Here is a 25,662-nt window from a genome sequence, read left to right on the forward strand (position 1 = left end):
ATTGTGGCTTCTGACAAACTCACCTATCATCACAAGTTTTTTGAGAACAAACTCAAATAAACTTAAAAATCTGGCACACACAACTTGGTCTACATCAGAGCTAAACTGTCTCACAAGTAGCATCAGTGTGTGTCATGGTGTACTTTACCTCCTCCTTCAAGCCATGTTTCCTCTGTTCCAGGCAGATTTCCTTGGCTCTCATCAGCTGCAGAGTTTCTTTGGAAACAGCATACTGCAGCCGCTCCATGCGTTCCACCGCTGCTGCCCACGCTGACTTGCCAAACTTCCTCTGGTCGGCACGCATCCGCTCATACAAAGCTGCAACACATATTATATGACTGTCAGAAATGGACCATTAATCATGAAGTTCATGGATATACAACATGTGGCAACTATTTTAATAATTGACAATCATTTTGAGTATTTTTTATAGTTCATCTGGAGGGAGGAGGGACTTGCAGACATCACTTTGGTATGTGAGAGGTTGCAGATCTGAGATGGAGAATGTTGGTTTTAAATAAACTCTACGTGGAGTATTAACTGCACTTTGTTATAGAGTAAACATACAACGCAAAAGGTTCAAAGGTCACAGCAAAGACAAATACCCCTCACAGCTTTATAAATACAGGAAATGCCTCCTTTGACATGTTTACCTTTCTGTGCCCTAGTCGTGGTTTCAAAGAACTTGACAGTCAGGTCCTGTATAGAGAGCACAGCAGCGTGGGCCTTCTTCTGCCACTCCTCATCCTCTTTCCTCAGGCTCTCCACTCGACGAGGACCCAGGCGCTCCGTCTCCAGTGAGATCTGATAGGGGTCAAAGCAGGTCGTTAGAACAGATCGAACACACAATATTTGCATCAGCACAGATAACTGAGTTCAGTCAGTACATATCACAGGTTTCAAAGTCTGACACTTCCACCCCCACCACATTACTACATATAATATGTGTATGGTGCTATGTGATGAGTTTGTATTTTTAGTTCAGGTCACTCCTTTTATTATTCTTTTCTTTGTCTTACTTCTATTTAGTAGATAATCATTACCTATGTTTGGGGGATGTAAACAGGAAGTGTAATGTTGCCATGAGTTCAGTGAGTTTGCCGGACTTTTTTTAGCCTGGCACCATTAAAAGTATTACAAATTAACTATTAGCAGCTCCTGTTTGCAATGTATGAATGGATGTACAGACAACTATCATTGTATTACTTTTAATCTAAATAAAATTTAAAACATGATGATTCTCAGGCAGGTTCTGGAGTTGAAAGGAGCATATTTTTTCTGTGACTTCTAAGCAGATTGCTAGACGTTAATTCATCGTGGACACTGAAATTATATCTTTGGAAAGTCATACTAGTTATAAAAATATATGGAGTATGTCTGTGTGTTCAGATTTGACTGAGTTATGACTCCACAAAGGACTACGATTATGACACAAGTTGTAGTAATCTGGTGCTTTGGGTTTAAATTGGCAGGCCAGACTATAATAACTAACTTACTGTTTTTAGAACGCTGATGCACAAAGATCTTTGCCTCACCTCTCTCCCTCTGTGACCCCCCTTCAACTCTCCCCTAAAAACCCTGGCACTGCAGTTCACCACACTGCTCTGTAATACCAGCAAGTTACAGCAGATGGTGGTAACAGTGACCAAAGGCATGCCTGCACATGTTTGTGTTTAGAGTGACACTAACCCAGTGTCCTACTGGGCTGCTGGAACAATAAATAAAGACAAGAATCCTGAGCACAAAACAAGAAATGTCTGAATACACCCTGAAAGGAGTTTATATTACGTGGCACAACACTGCATGTAAACCAGAGCTCATGTTTCACAGTTCACCAGCTCGTGTCAGGCCATGTGAAAAAGAGTGAGAAACAGGGAAAAGGCAGTGCCACGTGGAGTCCTGTCCTGGGTGTTGACTGTGAACTGAATCCCCCCCTCCCCTCCTCCAAGAGAAGACCACATGGAACAAAATGTACACAGACACATTGACTCCCTGTGAGGCCCCATGCACATATATAGTCATATATTAATATATTAATATCTCAATGTTAAACAGATGTGTGTAGGTGCTCAGAAACAAACACCAACAAACCTCAAAGACCTTGATTTATGTCAGCCAGCATACTCAGTGCTTTGTATTGTAGTGTGTGTGTGTGTGTGTGTCTGCACGTGAGGCACAAGAACAGGGAGTGGTTTGGGGGTGAAACCAGGAGCGAATGGGGGAGGAGAGATTACGTCAGAGACCAGAAAGAAAAGAAAAATCACTAAGGGGAATGAGTGAAGTTAAAAAGAGAAAGAAAATCTTAACTCAGATTTTTAGCAGTGATCTCATTGTTCAGGTATCCTTTAACAGAAAGGATACAGTACCACAGCAGCAACATGTGAACACAATTGAAGAGGAAAGCAGCCTCCAATGTTTAACACCCACAGAGCACCAAAAGGCAAAGAAATTTGCCCTCAACAGATCAGTCAGACCTGGTGACATGTCATCAGGTCTGACTGATTTGCCCTCAGCAGATCTGTCAGACCTGGTGACATGTCACACCGCCAAAGTCATGTGCTGTTTACATTGTGTGCCTGTCGTTGTCAAACCAAAGCAAAACATCTCCATATCAAGTTGGCCCTTGACTGTCAGTCTGTTGGACTGGTTTCATGCAAAGAAGAGAGCATCCATACAACTGGCAAAATGAATCTTTGTGTCTGTGCTTTTTTTTTCCTAGTTAAGGATTAGAAGCTTATTGAAACATAACATGGTACATTAGAATTAAAGACCAGTGTGTAGGATTTATGGAGACATATTGGCAGAAATGGAATATCATATAATAAATGTTTTCTTTAGTGTACAATCACCTGGAAATAAGAGCTGTCATGTTTTTGTTACCTTAGAAGCTTAGAGCTGTTTATATCTACAAAGGGAGCAGGTCCTCATCTGCGGAGAACACCACACCACCATGTTTCCACAGTTACCCAGAACAGGCAAACCAAACACTGGCTCTAGGTAAGTAGTAGGCCTATTTGCATTTTCTTGTCGGCCACCATAGTTTTCAGCCCCTCCGCGACAAGCAGTGTTTAAATCACAGAGTCCCTTTGTTTATGGAGACAAGAACACCTTAGATAATAATTCAGCTCACAGTAAAAACCTCACGTCTGGATCAGAATTAAGATGAGCACACATTAGAAAATGGTGGGATAGCAACCTACCTGCAATGTGCGAAATAAAGAAACACTCATTTGTCATGTGAAACTGCTTTATTCAGTGTTTTGACCGGTTCTAATCACCTGGTTCATTTGTTTTGGAGAGGAAGAGACCTCAATGAAGGAATTCTAACCAGAGAAAGTTTCAGCTGATTGCAATCTACAATCATCAATACTGGGCACCACTAAATCCCAGTAAATCTTACACACTGGGCCTTAAAGGATTTCTTAGCTACCTTAAATTAAGTCCCTGTCAGACCTCGATTTAACATGTCTGTCTCATATCTGAATAAGCACCCCTGGTCACTTTTACATAAACAACACAAGTCTGAATTGAATGCTGTTAGGTTAAAGTAAAGGCTGCAGCAGCACATGATGATACACACAGAGTAGGGAGAGAGATTCTCTCTGCTGCCAGGATTTTGACTTGGGGTTAGAAAACCTGTCCACATCTCCCAGATGCTGGCTTCCTTATACTGGCTACCTGATGCTTTTAGAATAGATTTAAGGTATTATTGATTACTTACAAAGCCCTGAGAAGCCTTGCTCCAAGTATCTGATCTGTTATTGCCTTATGTACATTCTCACAATGTGAGATCCTTGGATGTGTCACTGCTTGTTGTTCCAAGGTCCAGATTAATTGACAGAAGGGATATAGATAGAGCTTCTAGACTTAGGAATGACCTGCCTGAGGAGATCAGGGCTGCAAACTCTGTCTGCAAACTCTGTCTCATCTTTAAAATCACTTTTAAAAACCCACTTTTTTGTGATTGGTTGTCAGTGATTTCACTTACATTTTCTGACATTTTAGTTTATCTTACTACTTTTTGGCTCTTAATTTGTTTCAATCTCTTTCTGTTTTAAATGTGTTCTGTTTTTATCGTAAAGCACTTTGTAACTATGCTACGAAAGACAGAGTTTATTATTATTATTATTATTATTATTATTATTATTATTATTTATTTCACATTTTGTTCTACCTTATACATGAATTTATCATCTCAATAATTGGCTGTTCTAATGAAATGAGGGAATCCATCTCGCCATATCTCTTCTCACAAACAGGGGTATGCATGTTTTAAAGAGTCCTTCTCCAATTCAGCACTGCACTCCTGCAACACCATGATTGACAACAAGAAATCAAAAGTGATGCAGCTGAACCAGAGATATCATCTTCTTTTAGTTTGTGTATTCTTCTGCTTTGCCAATACAAAAAAAAAAAAAAAAGCAGAAAAAGAAGGAAAAAAAAGATCTGTTGTGCGAAAGAGTAAGCACATTTAACATAAACCTGTAAAGCTGCTCTGCAACAGTACATTTAGGCTGGGTGATTCCAAACATCATGCCAATACCAGATTGAAGAAAAAGACAGGTTGATATTTCCCTTTCACCTGTCACATACTGCTGTCACTCAGTTGAGTTCCTCTTCTAATCCCTGCCTCATGCGTGACACACAATGTGTGAGCACCATTCATTCATCACGACTCATAATCACACAGGGTGAGACAGAGTGTGAGGAGAGATGAGGTCATTAAGAGTACTTCTATATGCCTAACTGTTCATTTGGAGGCAAATATACTTACAATTTTTCCAAATTGTATTCACATGGTAGCTTTGGGGCCCATCAGAGTGTTGTAACCTAAAATCCTTACTCTTTCTTAATGTAAGGATGTCTGACTTGTTTGTTTCAACTCTTCCTGTGCACAACTAAAACCAGGCAGGAAGGAGGGGGTGAAGATGCGACTGTGAGTGATTTCCCTTTAACACCTCTGGTCAACAGCTACTGGTGACAAAACACAGACGTGTCAAACCCCCTGAAAATAGAAGTGACGCCAGTTCCCGTGGTAAAGGGCTGGGATTACAGCATGATGATGACATGGTGGTACCTTATCTCATTTGGTTAAAATAGTGTTAGATAGTAGACAGGTGTTTATCTGTGGGGGAGGGATGGATATAACATGTGGTCAGCTCCACATTGAAAAGGATTAGGATAATGCCACCAGGTTTTTAAATATACTCTCTCATGAAAAGTCCACAACAAACAATGGTATGTTTGTCCAAAGCCTGATGTGTGCCATGGAGCTCCATTGGCTATCCACAAACTATTAAAGGAATACTTCACCCATAAAATAATCATTTATATGTCAATTACTCACCCAGTGTTATGCTAAATTAATTAAGAAACTTTGGTTTACTTGCATACCTCCACAGTGAACGAAGAATCCAAAAAACGCAAACATTCTTGATGAATTGAAGTCATAGGGGTCCATGTTTACCAACAGCAAAACTACATCAAAATATAGATTTACAAATTCTCACACAACTCGTGCAGTATAATCCAAGTCCCATTTATCCAGTCATATGCTCAGTACTTCCTAAGCACATACATTTTTGCTGAAACTGTAATATTTAGGGATGTCCCGATCACATTTTTTTCTGCACGCAATCTGATACTGAGTCCTTTATTTTGAAACCGAGTCTGATACCGAGTCCGATCCAATATTTTGCAAAGCATTAAGAAAAAAAAAAAAAAGAACGCATCCAAGTTGTCCCATAAGGTTTGTTTTTTATTTGAATAGTATCCAAAAAGCTTATCGGTGGTTCAGCAGCACAAAATGTAAACAAATTCAATATCTTCTTCTTGTCTTCAACAAACAAAATAGGCCTATATCTTTATACATTGGAAAGCGGAGGCAACAACGAACAACATAGATGAAAAACCTGGGCATTTTTGTTGTTTAGTTTCCTCAGATCTTTTATTACCGATTCCGATTATGTAAAAATAACGTGATTGGAGCCGATACCCGATCCAAGGATCGGATCGGGACATCGTTAGTAATATTTAAAACACTTTCACATAAACAGTTTCATGCATGTACGAGTAGTAGTAGTAGCCTGTGCTGTGTTTTCAATATAACAGTTTTAGCAAAATGCATGTGTTAGGAACAGTGGCCATTGCTCAAAGACTGCAAGGGAAGCTCAGCCTCCCCTAAAATGTCAAAAAATAAGTGGTCAAATATGTACTGTTGTGTTTACATTTCATTGACTACATATGCGCTAGAACGCGTTCAACTTTTGTTCAGAATCTGCTACTTATCACAGGTCACTGACGCGACTTTCTTCTCATTCATTCCCGTAGCGTCACAGTGTATTAAACAGTGGAAGCTCAGCGTCCAAAGACTTCAATGGGGAAGCATAGAGTGGGTTGTTCCACTGCAGCGAAACTAGACAGTCATTGGATAAATGCTCGGTTTTGTCCCGCCCATCGGACGCTCAGCGTCTCTGGGGGTCTATGGGGCAGTGGGCTGGCCTCAGCTGGCCTGGACGCTGGGCTTCTGCATGATGATTGGATGATCTGTCTGAGGCTGAATCCCTTTTTGATTGACAGAGAAATGAGCGAATCAGCGATCTTGAAATATAAACCACCACCGGAGCATTTTTCAAGTTTCATTCCGTTGTTCCGAGTTGATCTGGAGACTTTTCCAATCCTCTTAGTGACTTTTTCTTTGTTAAAAATGACTAGTGACAAATCTAGCATCTCTTTCTGGTGTTATTGGAGACTGTACTCGTGTTTGGAGACTGACTTCTGTTGCTCTGCAGTTACTGTCCCCAACGAGCAGCGGGTGCTGCTGTGAGCCCCTCACCGTCCCAAAGCACTCACAGGTGGTCACACTGGCCTCGCGCAGTAGCCCCAACTAGCGAGCAAGCTAGCAAGCTGCACATAATGGCAGACAATTTGAATATTGTCGACCGGATTTTGGCGAAGCCATTTGATAGTCTTCCTTACGAGGAGAAACTTACAGTTAAACAGCAAGGCAGATCTCAACACCTCAGATTGATTTGGTGCTAAGGGTTTGGAAAAGTAACAAGTCTTTTCACCTATCTGAAAATCTTTGAGGTGTGTTTTGCTGTGGTTCTATGGCATGAGTGTGGTTGAAAAAACAGCTTCAATTAAATGCTCCTTTTATAAGTTACTGCCTCACTACAATATGACAACTTTTATGATGTAAACTTAAAGTGAGCTTCCCCTGTTTGAAAGACCAGCAGCCGCCACTGGTTAGGAAGACAAAATGATGTTAAACTTACTTTCCCTTATCCAAAAAATTGAAAGTAACCTACAAAACTGGTCAAGATTGGGTCTCTCATTGATAGGAAGGATAAATATATTAAAGATGATTAGAATACCCCAGATTAACTACATAACATACATGTTACCTCTGGAGTTTCCCCCTTCTCTCCTTGCTAGATTTAACAGAGCCATGACTAACTTCCTGTGGGTGGGTAAAAAGCCCTCTTTCAAAAAAAAGAAATTACATACATCCGTGGAGGAGGGTGGTCTGGGATGCTTAAGAATAGATTGGTACCATTATGCCCTCTCAGTCAGTTATCAAACTTAAAATTCGTCAGAGACCTGTGCTCCTGCTTGAGTTGCAATCAAAAAGAAGCTGGCGGAGCCCTTTTTGATGAAAGCTTTCCTTATTCAGTCAGGAGGTGAATAACCTTATAGAAACACTGTGTTGACATTTGCTAAAGCCAGCTGGAGAAGAGCTCATCAGATATGTAACATGAATCACTATATAATCACTATATCAATTTGGTATACTAAGTCACTGAGAAATAGTAACAAATCTATCATGTGGGAAAATTGGGTGAGAGCAGGCATAATGTTAATGGAAGATCTATATGATGGAAAACACCTTCTCTTCTTTGAACAGCTGGTGTCTAAACTGAACGTACCCAGGAAGGGTTGTTGGAAGTTGATCCAAATAAGGAGTTGTATAACAACAGCAGATAGAAAGAGAAATATTGCCCCTGTTACTTGCATTCAGGAGTTATGGTGAACAAAATGGAAGCATAGAGGGGGGACATCCTGGTTTTATGACGAGCTTAGAAAACATAAGCCCCCAAACTATGAGGGTGTTAAGCATTCATGGATCTTGGAATATCTATCAACGGGGAAGCTTGGACAAAAGCAGTACAGTCGTGGTTCTGGTAGCCCTAGGCATGCAGACACGAATAATGTCATTAGGAATTATTGGACTCCATCGAAAATGCCAAGGCTGGGGCTTAGGGAGGATGATAGCTGTTGGAGATGCAAAGACAGGGCCACGTTGGTACACATGCTTTATGAATTTGAAATGGTGCATGACTTCTGGTCAGCTATTGTCAGATGTATTAAAAATAAACTCGAAACAGACCTCATTGAGGGTCCAGCATTATGTACACTGGGCATCTTAACCAATGGAGACTAACCTGTCCTCAGAGGTATGTTCCTGGGTGAAACTAGCCTTCATCACAGGGAACAGGATGGTGTTGAGACATGGGAAGTCAAAAGAGAAAATCAGCCTCAAAGAATGGAGTGATGATTTGGCGAGGATAGCTTCTTCTGAGCAGCTTATTCACTAAGTTAATAACAGTGTAAAGATTTTTCAGAAATATTTAGGGTTCCTATTTGGAAATGATCAGTAAAGATGATCAACATGTCAATTGATACCTCTGGGTCCTATCCTTGCTCTGTGTGCATTATATAATTGTTTGCGCTAAGTGGATGAACATAAGACGCAATATGATGTGGTATAAATGTCACATGACAGCCTGTGTTACACACTGCCAAGAAGAACTTGCACGTCCTTTTTTTCCTTTAGTTTTAAATGTTGTTTGTACATTTGTAATGTACTGTTTGTTCAAATGCTGAAAAAGAGATAAAAAGTTTAATCATAAAATGTGTGAGAGTTTGTAAATGTATATTTTGCTATAGTTTTGCTGTTGGTAAACGTGGACCCCTATGACTTCAATTCATCAAGAATGTTTGCCTTTTTTGGATTCTTCGTTTAACATCGTGAGGCATACGAGAAACAAAGTTTTCCTTCCAAATTCAACATAACATGCGAAGAGTAACTGACGTACAAATGATCATTTTGTGGGTGAAATCCTTTAAAACACATCAGTGAGCCACACTGTCACACTGAGTGACATGTTCCTTCTTACCATGAACACATACACTGCAGTTTAATTTGACTCAGTCCTACAAACATTGTCCTACTGCCACAAATACTCACAAAAGCACCAAATCTGGATTAATCTGCTGCTGAAAATAATCCCTAACAAATGTACTATTCCCTCATGTTTGAGTAACATTTGTTAAAAGCCACATTGCCCAGCTGTTTTAAGGAACTTCTTAGCCTTTTAAAAAACACAGGAAAAAAAACACATCAGTTCACATTTGTCAGCAGATTGAACTTTTTGATTGATTTAAAGCTGAGACAATAAATCGATTATTAATAATTATACAACAGTTAGTTCCGGCCCTGCAATCTGATTGGTCGAGAGACAGTAAAACCGTGATGATACTGGAGTACAACATCACGGTTATTTCACTCTGTATGTATCACTCCGCCTCACGGCTGATTGCAATCAACAATCAAATCAAAACTGACGGTTAGTGTTAGTTAGGTCAGCAGTTGCGTTGTAGGCTAATTAATTCATCCACTGTCAAACAGCCAAAAATATGGATTTATTTCCTAAAATAAGTTTTGAATTGAACTATGAATGGTCATCAGAGGAAGATGAGGGAGAGGAGAAGCTGAATCCATCTGAGCACACATCCAGGTTTGTCAGTGTTTCATCAGCGGAGCTCAATGACTTGGAGAAAAGCAACATACTGTCAGATCAGAAGGCAGAGTCGGCTGTGCCTGTGAAGCGACAGTCCACCATGCAGTCATCAGAGACTTATTTCACCGGCTGCACAATTAATGGAAATGTGCAGATAAATGTGTATAAAGAGTAAGTGCCTGGCGCACCATGTCTGCATTACATAGCAACGGTGACAGCGGAGTCCTGAGGGAACTATTTTTGTTGGCGGAAGACAAATAAAATGCTTAAATTATCTATTTTGTCCTCATTTTTCAACATTTCTTAATCAGCCTTGCTTATTTAACTGTTGAACTGTTGTATAAAAGCAATATCACACTCAAGCTCGTGATGTTATACTGTGATATCGTCACGGCTGTGATTCGGTCGTAGGCACGAGGCCGCAATATCAGTCCCTCTCGTGTGATATTGCTTAATTAACTAACTGACAAAAAATGGATCTGCAATTAGACGATTTACTGCTTTTCTGTTTTACATCACTGTAATCTGAATATATTGGGGTTTAGGACTGTCGGTTGGACAAAATGAGACAATTGAAGACGCTGTGTTGGGCTTTAGAAAGTTGTGACATGCATTTTTCATTATTTTCAGATATTTTGTACACCAAATGATCACTATGATTACATGAGAAAACAATCTGATCAATCCATAATGGAAATAATTGTTAATGGGGCCCTAGATGAATTACTTGATTACTGAATCTATATGGTTAATATCTATGTAGGTGTTTAAGTATTTTTGTGAGTCATGACGTATTTAATTAGGAAAGCTCATTACAAATAAACAATTGGGTCCACCATTGACTTAAATTCAGGTCAAAGAGCTAAATATTTTGCATATCATCTTGTGTGATGTTTCAAAATTTGTGTAAAATTGGCTCATCAGCTGAAGATAAACACAGCAACCGTTTAAGGGCCCGTCATGACAACCGTTGCCATGTAATAACGCAGCTGAAACAGTAACTGGAGCTTACTTTGGTACAAAAGTATCTCAGACACATTACAGAGAAACCTCATTTTTAATTCATGGCTGCCCTCTGACCCTCCAGGCAACAGGACACCGACACTGCACCGCTCCAATGTGCAATAAGGCCATCCAACAATGCACCATTCACCTAAATACTCGACACCTTTTGTTGTCGATTCATTCAGGTGATCATTCATTCACTGTTCCATCTGCTCTTCCATTCACTGATTCAGTTAAGTTTAGATGTCTAAAACTAAGGAGAGTGGAAAGAGTTAAAGAGATATTATTTTATTGTAGAACTGCAGTGGTTAAATCGATTAGTCGATAAAGAGTAACATAATCTCCAACTATTTTGATAATCAATTAATTGATTCAAACAAAAAAAAAGTCAAACATCAAGTTTCAGCTTCCCATTTGTGAGAATTTTCTGCTTTTCTCTGTTTAATTAAATTACAATGATAATGTTATCTATAGAGCACTTTTTTTTACAAAGTACTTTTCATAGTTGAGAATTAAAGCATTTCAAGACTGCAACGAGGCAAATCAAATCCTGCAATTACAATAATACAAAAATAAAATGCTTAATTAACATACCCATCAATATGTGTGATAGTGTATGCTGAATATCATATGCTGTATAACTGTGATGGTGTAAACAAAATGTCTTTGGATTTTGGACTGTTGGACAAACAAATCAAGCAATCTGAAGATTGTGACTGACATTTTTTCACTGCTTTCTGACATTTTAAAGACCAAACAGCTAACAGAGAAAATAAAACATCAGTTGATAATGAAAAACATTGTTAACTCAATGTAAAACTCAGCTCATGTAGCCTCTGAATACAATAACCTTGAAATATCACAGCTAAAAAACACAGTATTGATTCCTCCTAACCCTTCTGTACAACATTTCCTCTACAGTTTGACGCCTCTGGTTGATTGAATCTTAACTCATCTGTCTTTCAGCCTCACACATGTCCCATATGTATTCACACTTGCAGAAGAAGTCGGGAAAGCCTGTAATTCTATCAAGCAACTGATACTCGGCTGCTCTAGTCCTTTTCACCTCACCTTTGTGACATTAAGTAGGATGCAAACCACATGTAAATGATAGTAGCTTGTGTCCTAATTCCCAACTCTCTCTCCTTCCCTTTTTCACAAGCGTGGAGGATCTCCACGATCCCCTGACTCATCAGTTTGAGAGAAACCAACCACCTCTGCCAGCATTAAGGAGTCATTTGCATACAGCTTTGTTTTCAGCCGTTGGATCGCCCTGAGGGGAGCAGGTGGTGAAGCTGGAAACTTTGGAATCGTACAGAGTTCAGATTTTCAGAAAGCTTCATGAAGCGCATCAGAAACATGCAGAATGGTTAGAGGGGGTTGTACACCTCCAGTCTGCAGGTAACAGTGACTTGATCCATCTGTTTCCAGCACATTAGTAATAAACCTCTATAAAGCTGGGTGACTCACAGGACACATAAAAGTTGAAGGATCAAAGGTTGAGATATCATGACTCTTAGCTTCTAGTAGCTCCACAAACAGCGGATACTACAACTCCAATAATGCAACTCAAAAGTATCTTTCATTAGATCCTCTCTGTCTCCTAAATGCCCATGTCTTTCAAACTTCACATGTCCAGATGGATCTCTGGGAAGGTTTTACATTTTCCACAAAGTATAGATTTTTAATAAACCTTTTACTTCAATACCAACAAGACTGTTAATCTTACAAAATATGGTTGGATTAGTCAATTGTCTTATTGCAGTTGATCAAATCTGCAACTGTTTTGGTATTTGATTAATACATTATCTTTAAAGCAAAAATTTCTCTGACTGTTGCTTTTCAATTCTGATTATTTACCATTTATTTTAGTCTTCCATGAAAGTAAAAAATGTTGGCGGTCAGACTACTGGTCGCACAAAACAAGCAATTTAATAAAGTGGACACAGTTTACAGTAATGACATCTGTCGTGTTAAATTGATCACTATAAGAGGATGATTATTGTAACGGATGTGTTTCATTTTCTTTATTTCTCATGAAGATTACCATCTAATTGGCAATGTATATTTATTACATTAATATAAAGTTATGAAGAGGACAGCCTAGCTATTTACTAAATTTTACTGACCATTTCAAAATACAGTGAGCTATAGCTGTTGCATTACATTACCAGGCATTATCAATCCACATGACAAGGACGGCTTCAACCACAGGTGCTTTGCCCATGGGCATTTGTTTTATGTCTCCATCACTAGTAGCCATAACAAGCATCCATACGCTTCTAGTGATCCTTTTTGGGGGTCCATAAATTTACTTCAGTTTGGGCCATTAGTGGAGATACAGAATGGGAACCTCCAAACATCAGACATAAGTGTCAAATTCTTTCGGCTTTGGAAAAGACTTGTGAAGATATCTGATCAGAAACTAACAAAAAAGGTACTCAATTTGGACACTGAGTTGAAATTCTTTTACTTATTTTATTTTAACACTTGTTGTTCATTTCCCAGAACAGATCACTCTGTAATATCCAGGAGATGAGGAGCAAAATGTTTTATGTTGAGAGAAAAATGGTCTGTTGAAATATGGTATAAACCACAAGTACAATTTTACTGTCTTATAAACAACAGCCACAGTGTAGAGCCTTATGTTAAGTGTAATTTAAACAAAAGAGGGAAACTGAGTAAAATGTCCTCCATTTATGTTGATTTCTTTTAGTCAGATGACCATGAAAAACTTGACTTATGTTTGAGAAGGAGAACCTTTTTTGTTTGCCTAGCCTGGAATAGAAAGTCAAAGTATTTTGTTTGGAGACTGAGCAGTAAGGTAACATGTACTTAAAATTGATCACTGCAACTCTAATGTAATACAGTGTCCTGTAAAAAGGTTAAATAATTAAATACAACATCTGGACACTGTTGAACATTTGTTAGGGACTAATTTCAGCAGCAGATCTAGATGTGGTGCTGTAGTGCATACTTATGGCAGCAGGACTATATTTGTAGGATTAAGTCAAAATAAACTACAGTGTGTGTGTGTTAATGATAATGAAGGAATATGTCAGCCAGTGCAACAGTGTGACTCACTGATGTATTTTTAATAGTTTTGGGGCAACAATGGAGCTCTAAGGCACAGAGGAAGAAGATATATCAAGCTTTGATACACACACAATACTTAATGAGCAGATTAAGTCATTGCTTGTTTGGGACCTTTCGTGGGATCTGTTGACCATAATAAAAATATCAAATATCAGCAGACTCATCCTTTAAAAAAAGTGCTACACAAATTGTGTGTGTGTGATTCAGTGAACTGTCTTAATTTAGATCAGTATCCACCCAAGAAGCCAAATACCATCATACTGCAATACACACTCATAAAACACACCCACACAGTCCCTTGTGCTGGTTAGTGACATGATGCTGGATGAGCATGCTGTGTAAGGAATGTAGTTTAGAGACAGGAAAGTACTCACAACACAACAAAGGGGTGAAACAGAGAGTGTCTGAGGACATATACAGAGACAGCATGTGTCCAGTTAAACAGCACTCAGTACTGTGTAACATAATATCAAAGCATGCACAGGTTGCACAGTCCAGAAAACCTCAAACTTGATTCCTTGACTATTCTGACGAACAAGACACAGACTTTGGCCTGCTGATGTTATTTCACACTGTTGGATAAGCCTGTTATTTTTGTTTCCTCTCTCTACCACTGATTTTCTCCTTTGTTCTTTTTCTGGCCGGCTGGATTGGACTGCACCTTGAACTCATGAGGTTATGTGGAATGGACACACCTGTGCACAGTGCTTACTTAACTTTGATAGGCTGTTAGGCTGTATCCAAAATCACTCCCTATTAATTATATAATGCACTACATTTACTGCCTGACATTTTATTTAAAATTCCAACTTCTGTTCTATTTCATTGTGTCTCTCCTGTAATTGTACAGGCCTGGAGGGTCTCCAGTCCAATGGGAACGCCCGCTAAGCTAAAAAAAAAATGTTTTAATATGCCAAAGATCTATTCCAGTGTTTCCCTGCATTCTGCAGCGGCACACCACTGGGAGGAATGAGGCAAGTGTCTGTGGTTAGTTCACGTCTGTAAGAAGAGGTGAAGTTAAGATAATGTTGATATCGGTTACGAACAGGCTCAGTAGTAAATGATAGACTACGTGCTAACAAATGCAACTTTTTTGTGTTTTAGCTGAGCTGGACCAGAGAATATTTGCAGTTTTGCCCTCATTGCTCTCCATGAAGTGTGCTGTAAGTAACATGTGCTAGCCCCGTTGCGTTTTATGTTGTTTGGGCATTGTTCCAGACTCCGTTGGCAAAATAGCTTTTTTAATGCTACTGATCATATGCTAACTTATGCCTAGTTCACACCACATGACCTTGGCCCTGACTTTCTGCTCGCCAACAGTTTTTGGAGCTCCTGACAAAAGCCCCAGATCAGAGGCAAGTCGTTAATCACTCAGCGCTCACAAACCGGAGCTTTAGTGCTGTGTGCAAACTGTTTTGGCTCACGGATGCATTGCAGACACTCCCCAGATAACTAGCATTCTACATATCTGGACATGTCAGGGACCCAGCAGTGGGCTACAGCCAATTAGAGTACAAGACATGAGTTGAGGACAGGGACAGTTGGTGCTGCGGTGTGTGTGTGTGTGTGTGTGTGTGTGTGTGTGTGTGTGTGTGTGTGTGTCTGTGTCTCTGTGTTTGAGAGAAAACAGCAAAAGTGACAGGGGGGAGGAGAAGGTGGAAGGTGGACTATTGCACGCAATGTTTCTGTAAATTCTTAGGCTAATAACTTGTACGTTTTTGACTTTGATATTTTTCTGGTAAACACCCCACCCGTTTGATCACGCACCTTCATAAGACCTGGGTAACATGGTCATATTGATAAATGTAGCCAATTTCATTCATTTCATTCATTTCCAGTATGGTTTTGTTGCTGTATTGCTGTAAGGAAAATTTCAAACTCATAGTCAGAAAGAAAAATAGAAATTCATAAATTTTCCTTTTGTATTTTAAAATTATCCAAAGCATTTGTTAAGAAATGACTTAAATGTTGAACAAGTGTACTGTGAGCATGAAGGACTCTGACCTATTGACCCAACCAGGCATGTGTCGAGACTGAAGCCAGCTCTATGAGACAGTTCAGATTAGTCCGTGGATTTACTTCCCTCTTCAAGCCTCTAATGAAGAAAAACAACAAAGATGGAGTGGAGAAAGAGTGTGGAAAACAGAAGAGTGTGCTGAGGCTGCAGAATTACGAAGTGGTTTAGTGGCTGCTGTAATAATACTTATGCTGGTTGTTAAGCCGCTCTGGGTGGAGGGGGGGAAAAGCCTCTCTGGCTGATCCTCTGCCCTCTACAGCCCCCAAACACAAAGCTACAGGGTAGCTACTACACCATCATCATCACCACCACATGTATCCTCAGCAACTAATGTCATTACAGTGGGCTTAGGAGCTCGGAGGACGACATTACCATGCTGTGGTTCAGGGCTCCTTTCGCAGCACTAACCATGGCTTTTAAAACCACAAGAATAGCACTGTAACTGATTGAGTGCTCTGTAGTAGTGAAACGCAATCAAAGTGTATTCCAGGACAGTTAGCCGGCTACTGTTAGGTCTAAACCTACTTAAATCAAGCCCTAAAGCAGATGGTATTTGTATCTGTGTGTGTATGTGCTTGTGTGTATTACCTTAATCTGCTGTCTGCGCAACATTGCCAGCTCCCTCATGTCCCTGAAAGGCTGAAGCAGGTAGTGGTAGAGCTGAGTCGTCGCCTCCAGCAGCTCTCCGTATGCCTCGTCCTCCTCAGGGTACACCTGCAGCAGCTCCACCATGCTGTCCATGGCTTTATGTTTGTCCAACACCTGGGACACAAAAAGACATGGAGAAAAGATGTAGCTGGGAAACTGTTGCTGACAGAGATTTACATGATGCAACATATTTACCATTAAGTACAAGGAAGGAGTTATTTTAGTCAATAAACCAACAATGTATTAGTCCGTCTCAAGGGAAAGATCAAGTATGAGCGAAATTAACATTGGCGAATATTCACCTCCTGTTCACTTGCATTCAATGGGAGTGAAGGGGCAAATAAAACATTTACTTCCAACAGCAAAGCAAGTCCACAACTACCCATCACGTGGAAGTCAACTTTGGTGAACTATGACTGGTGATGTCACAGCTTTAACCAATAGCTAGGAAGTGTGTGGATTAGACAATGATTGTTTCTGTGTCTAACCAGCCGATATTGTAGTGCAGTCCTTCTGGACCAATATGCAGTGCTGGCTACAGTCCTGAGAGATTAAGTTGTCAACCTTGACAGGGAGACAGTCAAATTTGGTGTTGGTGTTGAAAACAAGAACATGGACTTTGTTCTCAATATTGTCTTGTTATTGGGGAAGGTTTTCATGCACAAATGCAAATACTTTAAGACTAATGATTAGGGATGTAACGATACCAGAAACTCACGATACGATATTATCACGATATTTATACAAGGGGATAAAAGAGAAAATTTATTGTTAAAAATAGCTATTTTATTCAAAAATAGTGCATGTACACTGTACAGCATGTTATTTTTAACTTGGAAGCATATCATAAACAAATCAAAACACAGTTGGACATGTGCTTTGATTTCCCCCCTATTACTGCTAGGCAGGCAGACATTAGAGTGCCATAACAAAGTCATGTCAATTAAAACTATAGTGACAGAATATGAAAATGGAAACATTCAGTATTTTTTAACCTACTCTGAACAAAAGTAGTGTAGTACTATTACTAGAAAGTCATCTGAATGACATCAAATTATGAGGATAGAGTAGTCTTAATATTCATCAAATATACAGAACTTAGAACAATCACACCCTGCAACAACAACAAAATTAACAAATTAGAAATAATGTAAACTCAATAACACACAATCCCTCACTCACCGATACATAGAGAGACACAGAGAGAGAGAGAGAGAGAGGTGGGTAGAGATGTGTGTAAAAGAAAACCAAAATAAATAAAGCCCAGCCATTTCCCTGGAAGTCAGAAAAACTCAAACACACATTCACTCAGTTTGTTCACGCCAGGTTGACAATCTTGACATCAAGGAGACCCTAACACTTTCTCAGAACAGGAGATGAGGAGAGGAAAGCTCTGGTCCTACGCTTTCATGTGATATGCATGGCATTTCTGTGCGACCCTGCATTCGCGAGTAATCCATCCAAAAGTAATGTGTGTGCAAAGCTGTATGAAAGCTCTGTTATACATTGTTTTAGTGTAACTTTATCATTTTTTTTCGCTGTGAAAACATTGGACTACCGACAAGTGAGGTCTTGTCGGAAAGCCATGATTCCGCTGTTTCACGTGATATGTGTGGCTTCTCGCTATGACGAACAGTCACGGAGAAAATCCACAGAGAAGAACAATCAATCTCTTTACTTTTATTCGCTGTTTTCTCCGGTCACGCACGGGTCAGAGTCGGAGGCTGAGAGGCTGAGCTGCACGAGTCTGCTCTCACCTGCGTGCGCAGTTGCATGCAAAGGATTATGGGGAATGTAGTCGCACAGTCGATATATCGATATCGATATCGATATATCGTTACATGCCTACTAATCATAGTTAGAACCATTGAAAGAATGAGTTAAAACTCTTGAGTAAGTGTCTAAAACTTGTAAAAAGACAAGAAAGCTCTTGCATTGTTTTCATTACCAGATATGTTTGAGCTAATTTGTGATGGCCCTGTTTTTCCATTCTTTGTGTTTTATTTAGGTTTGACTTTTATCTTTGCTTAACCTGAGACAGATGCTATTCGATGAATAAGACTTTGAGAATGTGCCATAGTGTTTATAATCATTAAGTTCTCAACAAAGAAGGGTAAAAAACATCATACTTTGCAAGTTAGCTAACATTAGCTGGCAAGCTAGCTTTCTGTGAGCATCACATCCTGCACTTGCTCCATTCAGCACGAATATGTCCTGCTGCCTCAGCAGGAGACAGTCACTTGCCTGCACTCACTCATTAGTGACTGTACCCTAATACAATCTGACCTCCCAGCTATATCTGTGACTCCTGGTTCTAATCCCAGTGGTAAATCTTTAAAAACAAGTCCCAAATATATACATTTATTCTTCTGTAAAAGGGCTAAATAATTTCCTTAAACAGCCGGGCAATATAGACTGTTTATTTGATTATCTATGAAGACTCCTGGGCTCAGTTATCGTATTGGATTTCAACTGTCGGATTGGATAAAATCTTGAAAATGGGTTGTTCAAAAGAAAAAAAAAGATTCTGAAATGGGATTAGATTATGTAATCCAGTCTTCCATCTGAGATCAAACCTTCATCTTCTGTTGTTCAGAACTTTTTAGTAGGATTGCGATACCTTGGCTGATCCCAAAAAATCAGAATGATCTTGATCCCAGTAGAACTCCGGATTCAGGTGGATTTCAGGAACAAAATTTTAGGCTTTCTATTAAAAACCTTTTTTTTTTATATTGACAGTTATTTGGGGAATTTTTTTTTTCTACTGTAGTGAAAGGCTTTAAATTACACTCTCAGAGATCGCCGTTTAATTTTCTTCAATGGCACCTATGGCTTTAAATGGTAGCTGCAGTGTGTTCATTGACAAACTGCCTACATTGTGATACATAGTCCCATTTAAAGCAATGGTTTTACGAATATGATAATTTTGAAATGTTTGTATCTAGATCAGGGTGATCTGATCCAATGTTGCTTTGAAAAACCGGCACAAAAGTAGAATAGATTAGCTGACCCTGGATACATGACATGAGATTTCTAGATAACAGAGTTTTTCAACTGCTGGTCTGACAAAACAAGATATCTGAAAACATCAACACGGACTTTAGGGGATTATAGCTAGCTTTTTTTTTTTTTTTTTTTACAATTTGTAAATTAAACAATCGAGAAAGTAATCTTTAATCAATAATAAAAATAATTGTTAGCTGAAACCCTAGTTAAAAGCAAACACAAATTTTACAAGAGTAAAACACTAAGAAAAGTAAAGAGTATCACCAGAATTATCCTTCAAACACATCCACCTGAATAGAAAATTGAATTTTAGTGTGTGTAGTGAGTCTAATTCTGACTAATTCATGATTAGTCCTAAACAAAAACAACTCTGAAACAACTCTGAAAGCTCAAGGCAATAAATCCAAACATTATCTATAAAAGTGAGAGTAAAGAGTGTGCAAGTGTCTCTGCATGCATGTGTGTGGTCAGTAATGATACCATAAAGTATGTTGTTTGAGTGTAGTACAATGAGAATAAATTGGCCCCAACTGTTGCTGATTCGTACCGTATGTCCTGCTATTCACAGACTGCTCATTGTTCAGGAGATAGACGCTATCAAAACAGCTATTGTACACACAAATACAATTCATCTCACAACTCTCAGAAACCAGTAGCTCCAATTCATACAGCACAATACTCCCCCTTCACTTCTGCTTCAGATAATATTGAAATGTGCCACCACCCAATCTTCGTCCAAAGCGGTGGATAAAGTGCTCTTCTTTCTGCAAGGAGCTATAGATATGAATAGAGACTCTTATATTAACTCCAGGCTGCTTATCCAAAGCCCTCCACGTTGGGGATAGACACTGCACGATTCAGCTTGAACACTGCTCCTACTGTTTACCTTGGGCCTGTGTCTCCGTGGTAACCACTGGCCAACCATACACCGACTCCCTGCCCCTGCAGTCGCTCCTAGTCAGGAAAACCTCTGGGCTAAATCAGACGAGTTCTGCCTGGGCACGAGCTTTGCAAAGCTACAAAGTCCTGAGCTTTATGGGCTATTTTAACTTCTATAACTTTTATGGATGCAAGTGCTGGAATACATTGATTGTTAGAGATTTTCTTTAAAAACTTCCTTTGAAAACTGACCTGTTTTTTTATGATGAAATATGCTTATTTCCTGCTTAAGTTGTATTTACATAGTCAAATCTATTTGTTGATGATGACAGGCAGGAAGCAGGAGGTCCTCCGACTGTTTGGTGTGTGAGCTGATGAGCCTGCACTTCAAATATGCAGCAGGATTACCTATTTAAATAAAGTTAAAACAATTAGCTGACTAATTCAGTCATTTTCAAACTCCTTGTGCCCGAGGCTCATCAAAGTGCAAGCCAAAATCTCTGAATTATTATCCGTGCAAATCAGCTTTTATAACACGTGTTATCACTCTGTACATTTTTTTTAATTCACTAATGCCAATAAAATTTGAAGAATAACTATATCACTCATGATATATTTAATAATTAATTAATTCATTATCCGTAACAATTTACCCTCTCAAGGGTACATGACAGAGAGGGCCTATCCCAGCTGACAATGGGCAAGAGGCGGGGTACACCCTGGACAGGTCGCCAAACCATCCCAGGGCTGACACATACAGACAGACAACCATTCACACTCACATTCACACCTATGGACAATTTAGAGTAACAAATCAACCTAACCTGCATGTCTCTGGACTGTGGGAGGAAGCCAGAGAACCCCGGAGAAAACACACTGACATAGGGAGACCCTGAAAATTCACACAGAGTTTGCATGTTGCATGAAGGTGCTAACGCCTGCCCCTTTTGTTGCTTCTGAAAACTAGTAACAAAATAATTCAAGAATGAATTAGAAACAAACGGTCTTGCTGCCTCTAATTCAGGTTGTGTGCTCTTTTAAAGTAGGCGAAGTTTCTCTCAGCGCGAAAGGGATGTTTGGTTTCAAAGGTCCTCTTCAACATGCTTAGCACCATGCTAGCATTAGCCAGCTTCTCCCGACAGGTGACGCACCCAGTCTGAGGGGCATTAACATCCTCAGTCAAGCTGAAGCTATACGGTACAGGTAGCTTTCATGATACGGTCTACTCAAATTTTTATTCCTCTTATCTTTAATTGGTGGGGTGTCTGCACTGGTGGTTAGTTGTTTGTTGCACTGCACAAGAAAGCAATCCATTTCCCCTCATAAATTTCTCTTTTTCAATATTGTTGTCAATCAGGGCCACACTTAATAATCCCCATTACCTGGCAACTGCGTAATTTATTTTTGGTCATAGACTTATTGTAATTTAAATAAATACTAATTCATAATTTTTTGTATACTTGTATGTTACAATAATAATGTATGGTTGTCCCGAAATCACACGCTACAGCTAGACTTGTGCCATAATGCCAGTCCAGGTGTGCCAGTGTGATGCAGCACACCGTTAGGAAACCACTGCACCAACTGATTGGACAATTGACAGAGAATACAATCTCCAGCTAGAGAATTCTCTGCTCTGATTGGTTGTTTTTGTTCAGCAGCAGTAGTAGATTCTAACAGATGCCATTAGACAACAAGAGGTGAGAGGATTTTTTGTCGCAGACTGTCTGTTTGTTAAGTTTCCAACGGTAGCTTTAGATGTATTTATTTCTTACTTTTCCAACTTGTTTGAAAGATATTATTACATGATCGTGTGCTAAATGTAGCTGTAAAGTCGACAGAAAGCACTCCAAAGTGCAATGAGTGCATAATTACAGGAGTGATATGAGCTATAGCATAGCTGCTCCAGGCCTATCATCAGGACTAACTCTTCCAGTTTGTCGGTGCTAAATCTGCTCCGTCTTGCTGGAGCACTTTTCTCTCTGCCTTTTAATTGAAGCATCTCGCAGGAGGAACACAGCCGACTATGATCTGAGCAGACGCTCAGTTTGAATGAACTAAATGCTATTTGGGAGACATAAAATGCAGTGTGAGCCTAAAGGGGAAAACCAGTTACCAATAGCACTCAATGGCAAGGTTCTTTGCAGAGCTGCCACCACCTGTGAATCAACTGAACTAGGACCTACAACTAGAAATCCTTTGAGCAATGTGGGTTCATGTTTTTGTGTGTTTTTTTCCCTCAAATATTTCATGCAGGGATGCACACGAGGATTAATGATAACTGTAGCCAGCAGAGGCATACATCACTGTTTTCAGCTCAAATATAAAACAGGACACATTAATTGTCCAAATAAATATGTGTTAGTGAGTAACACAAAAGACTACCCACATTGTGCAATGTAAACAATCTGAGCTAAAATGTTGTCCCACAAAGCCACAGTATGGCAGACTAACGTGCACACTCACCATGACAAAACACAAACTGTGGGCACATTAACAAACAAAATAAACAGAAGTAAATAAACTGCCTATTATCAATCGATTATCAACCTTATTCCTGAGGGCGCTACTGTAGAAATGATTATGGGTGCAATTTCTGAGGGCTGTACCACCAAGCCAGTTCAACAGAGCCAGGCTCTCTTTGTGTGAGCTGGCTCTACAAACTCTAAAGCCTCGGTCAGAGATACCATGAAGGTGGTTATGATCTGTCTTTAACCCAGGCTTTCTGCTTCAGGCTCTGTGTGTGTGTTCTCATAAAATGAATCAAATGATCATGTCACTGCGTGATCTGACACATGATATTGACCAATCATGTGCCCCCAACTTCCGCTTTTGAAGAATATTAAAGAGCATTGCAGTAAAAAGCAACACAGTAGCTTCAACCTAGGCGAGACAGGAGTAATTGCATTAATATTACTAATAATAATACTAACAAATGTGAACTCATTTGTGAATGAACTGGTTTCATTTTCCCCTCCATTTATTTTCCCACGTGACAAATGCACATTCTACAGCTGATTCTACAGTGATTTTATAGAAGGTTTCTTTCAGAGCCTGCGTGGGCAAATGGAACGGAGAACAGTGAGAGCACCAACAACCATGCAAATAAAATAAAACAATATTATTCATATTTTCAGCATCACTGATGGACTGGAGGTTGCAGTGGGAAAAAAAAGAAGCACCATGATACACACATTAACTGTTACTGTAATTGCACAGTTTCCTTTGGGGGCATGTATGTAACGTCACAGCTACAGAAATAGAATGACTGTCATTCTATTTTCATAGTTAAGATTCAACAAGTTGTATAAAGTGCATTTATAACGTATTCCCTCATCTGACAATCTGTATCGCTCATACATAAACACTGACTATAGAGTGACACTACACAAAGCAGTAATGAAAGGCGCTTTGTAAACAATTTCAAGCAGAAACTCCGAACATAACCTGGACCCAACCAGGTTAGGTCTGCTGCAGAAGTTACCCTGGTGATCTAGCCAGGTTAAAAGAAGCCCCTTTTACACTGCCAGATTTTCCGCGAATGTTGGGCCGTTTTGCCAGCAAGCTGCGAGCGTTTAGACACACAGAGCCTGATTGGCAAGTTGATCCGAGGTGCCCAATTTTCCACCTCGTAGGGTAGTCATATTGGCGGTGCGCTTTTTTGTTTAAACAGACCGAGGCTGCCTTCCACAACGGGAGGGGCTGTTGAAGACTTGTGGGAGGAGCTGTTGATGACGCTGCACGTGCGACCCACTGGCAGTGGACAAACAGGAAACAGCTGATAGCAGGAATTAGTGAGCAGCTAATAGCAAGAGGGAAACACACCTGACGGACACTGTAAAGATGAGCAACTGGGGAGACAAGGAATTGCGCGTCCTCCTTGTCCTCGCAAACTAAGAGGCCACTAACCATCAGATGACAGGAACGGTGAGGAACGGGCCAACTTACAAGAGAATCGCCGAAGGACTGACTAGCCGCAGCTTCCATCCCACATCACTGTTTACATCATACGCTGACCAACACATTTTGTTATTTGCTCACGCCCCCCATTGCCCCAAAAAAGGCGCATTCTGTATAAACAAAAAGAAGGCAAGTGGCAAATTGCCGCACTCCCTGATTTTGTTTTTATACTGCCAATGCTGAAAAAAAAGACTGATTGGGCTTTCCTGCAAATTTGCACAATTCCTATCTAAAAAGGGCTAGAGAGTCACCTTTGTAGGATGGAAAAAACTAGCTTTAGGCTCAACATACCTCACTAAGCCACTAATCTTGCTACGTGGTACACCCTTATGGTGAGATATCAGAGGTGGGAGTAAGCTAGTTAATGGACTTTTTACGGTTAGTCGGTGACTAGTCTCTGTGGCAAACAGCCAACAGCAGTTCTTTTCTCAAGTAATTCAACTTCAGTTGAGCTAATACTGGGTTTTTTTTAACAGATATCTAACTAACGTTAAATGTCTCTGTGGAGCTCTGGCACGTGTTGTACTGTCCACGTCTGTGACGTTACTAACAACCAGACTGAGCTATACTTGTTGTTTCAACAACAGTGATGAACATGCACCCAGAACAATGGGACTGTTCCTGTAACCAACAATAACCACAGTTTCAATCATCTACTGACAGAGAGAAATAGGTTGTCACCCGTCCCATATAATACCAGATTGTCCTGTATTGAAAAATAAAATGCACTATCCCTTACTAAATCAATGCGAGTGGTGATCTGTCCCATATTTTCGCACGCACTCTAATGCATACACTATGTTGTCACTTGCCTGGAATGACATGAGAAATAATAAAACCAAAGGAGTTTCAACAGAGAGGTGTTAAATCAGAACATGCACAAGAGAATGACATCTAAAATAACAGGTCTGTCACTCAACGTCAGCACATGATATTTCTGTATTTACCTGTCATTCACAGTCTATGTTAGAAAATTGCCTCTTATAAAATAAACTCAGTAGCATACCTTGAATTATGTGTTACATCACTAGGTTGAGACTGTGTTACTGATTTGCCATACTTAATATAAATTGAATGCCTGAAGTTATATATTTTACAACTGCTTCAAATTACTGATATTTCTCAAGTCTGCTGCTGAATTCGGCATTATGGTTCACTCAGTAGATTTATTAAATCAGCAGTTATGACAATTCCTGAAATGCGTCGTTAAGGCAGACGGGCGGAGCATTCGCTGGGAAACATCATATT

The 25,662-nt window shown here is 39.7% G+C and overlaps 1 protein-coding gene across 1 annotated transcript in view; it reads right to left on the minus strand.

Moving 5' to 3' along the window:
* Nucleotides 1–25,662, minus strand: part of jmy (junction mediating and regulatory protein, p53 cofactor) — a 43,265-nt gene that overhangs the window by 11,321 nt on the left and 6,282 nt on the right. The window contains exons 2-4 of the mRNA XM_033646852.2: nt 16,510–16,683; nt 654–804; nt 149–318 (exon numbers count right to left, since the gene is read on the minus strand). Of these exons, the coding sequence (XP_033502743.1) occupies nt 149–318; nt 654–804; nt 16,510–16,683 (495 nt within the window). The remainder of the gene's footprint in view (nt 1–148; nt 319–653; nt 805–16,509; nt 16,684–25,662) is intronic.

The sequence above is a fragment of the Epinephelus lanceolatus genome, chromosome 19 (genome assembly GCF_041903045.1).
Source record: "Epinephelus lanceolatus isolate andai-2023 chromosome 19, ASM4190304v1, whole genome shotgun sequence".
Taxonomy (NCBI): domain Eukaryota; kingdom Metazoa; phylum Chordata; class Actinopteri; order Perciformes; family Serranidae; genus Epinephelus; species Epinephelus lanceolatus.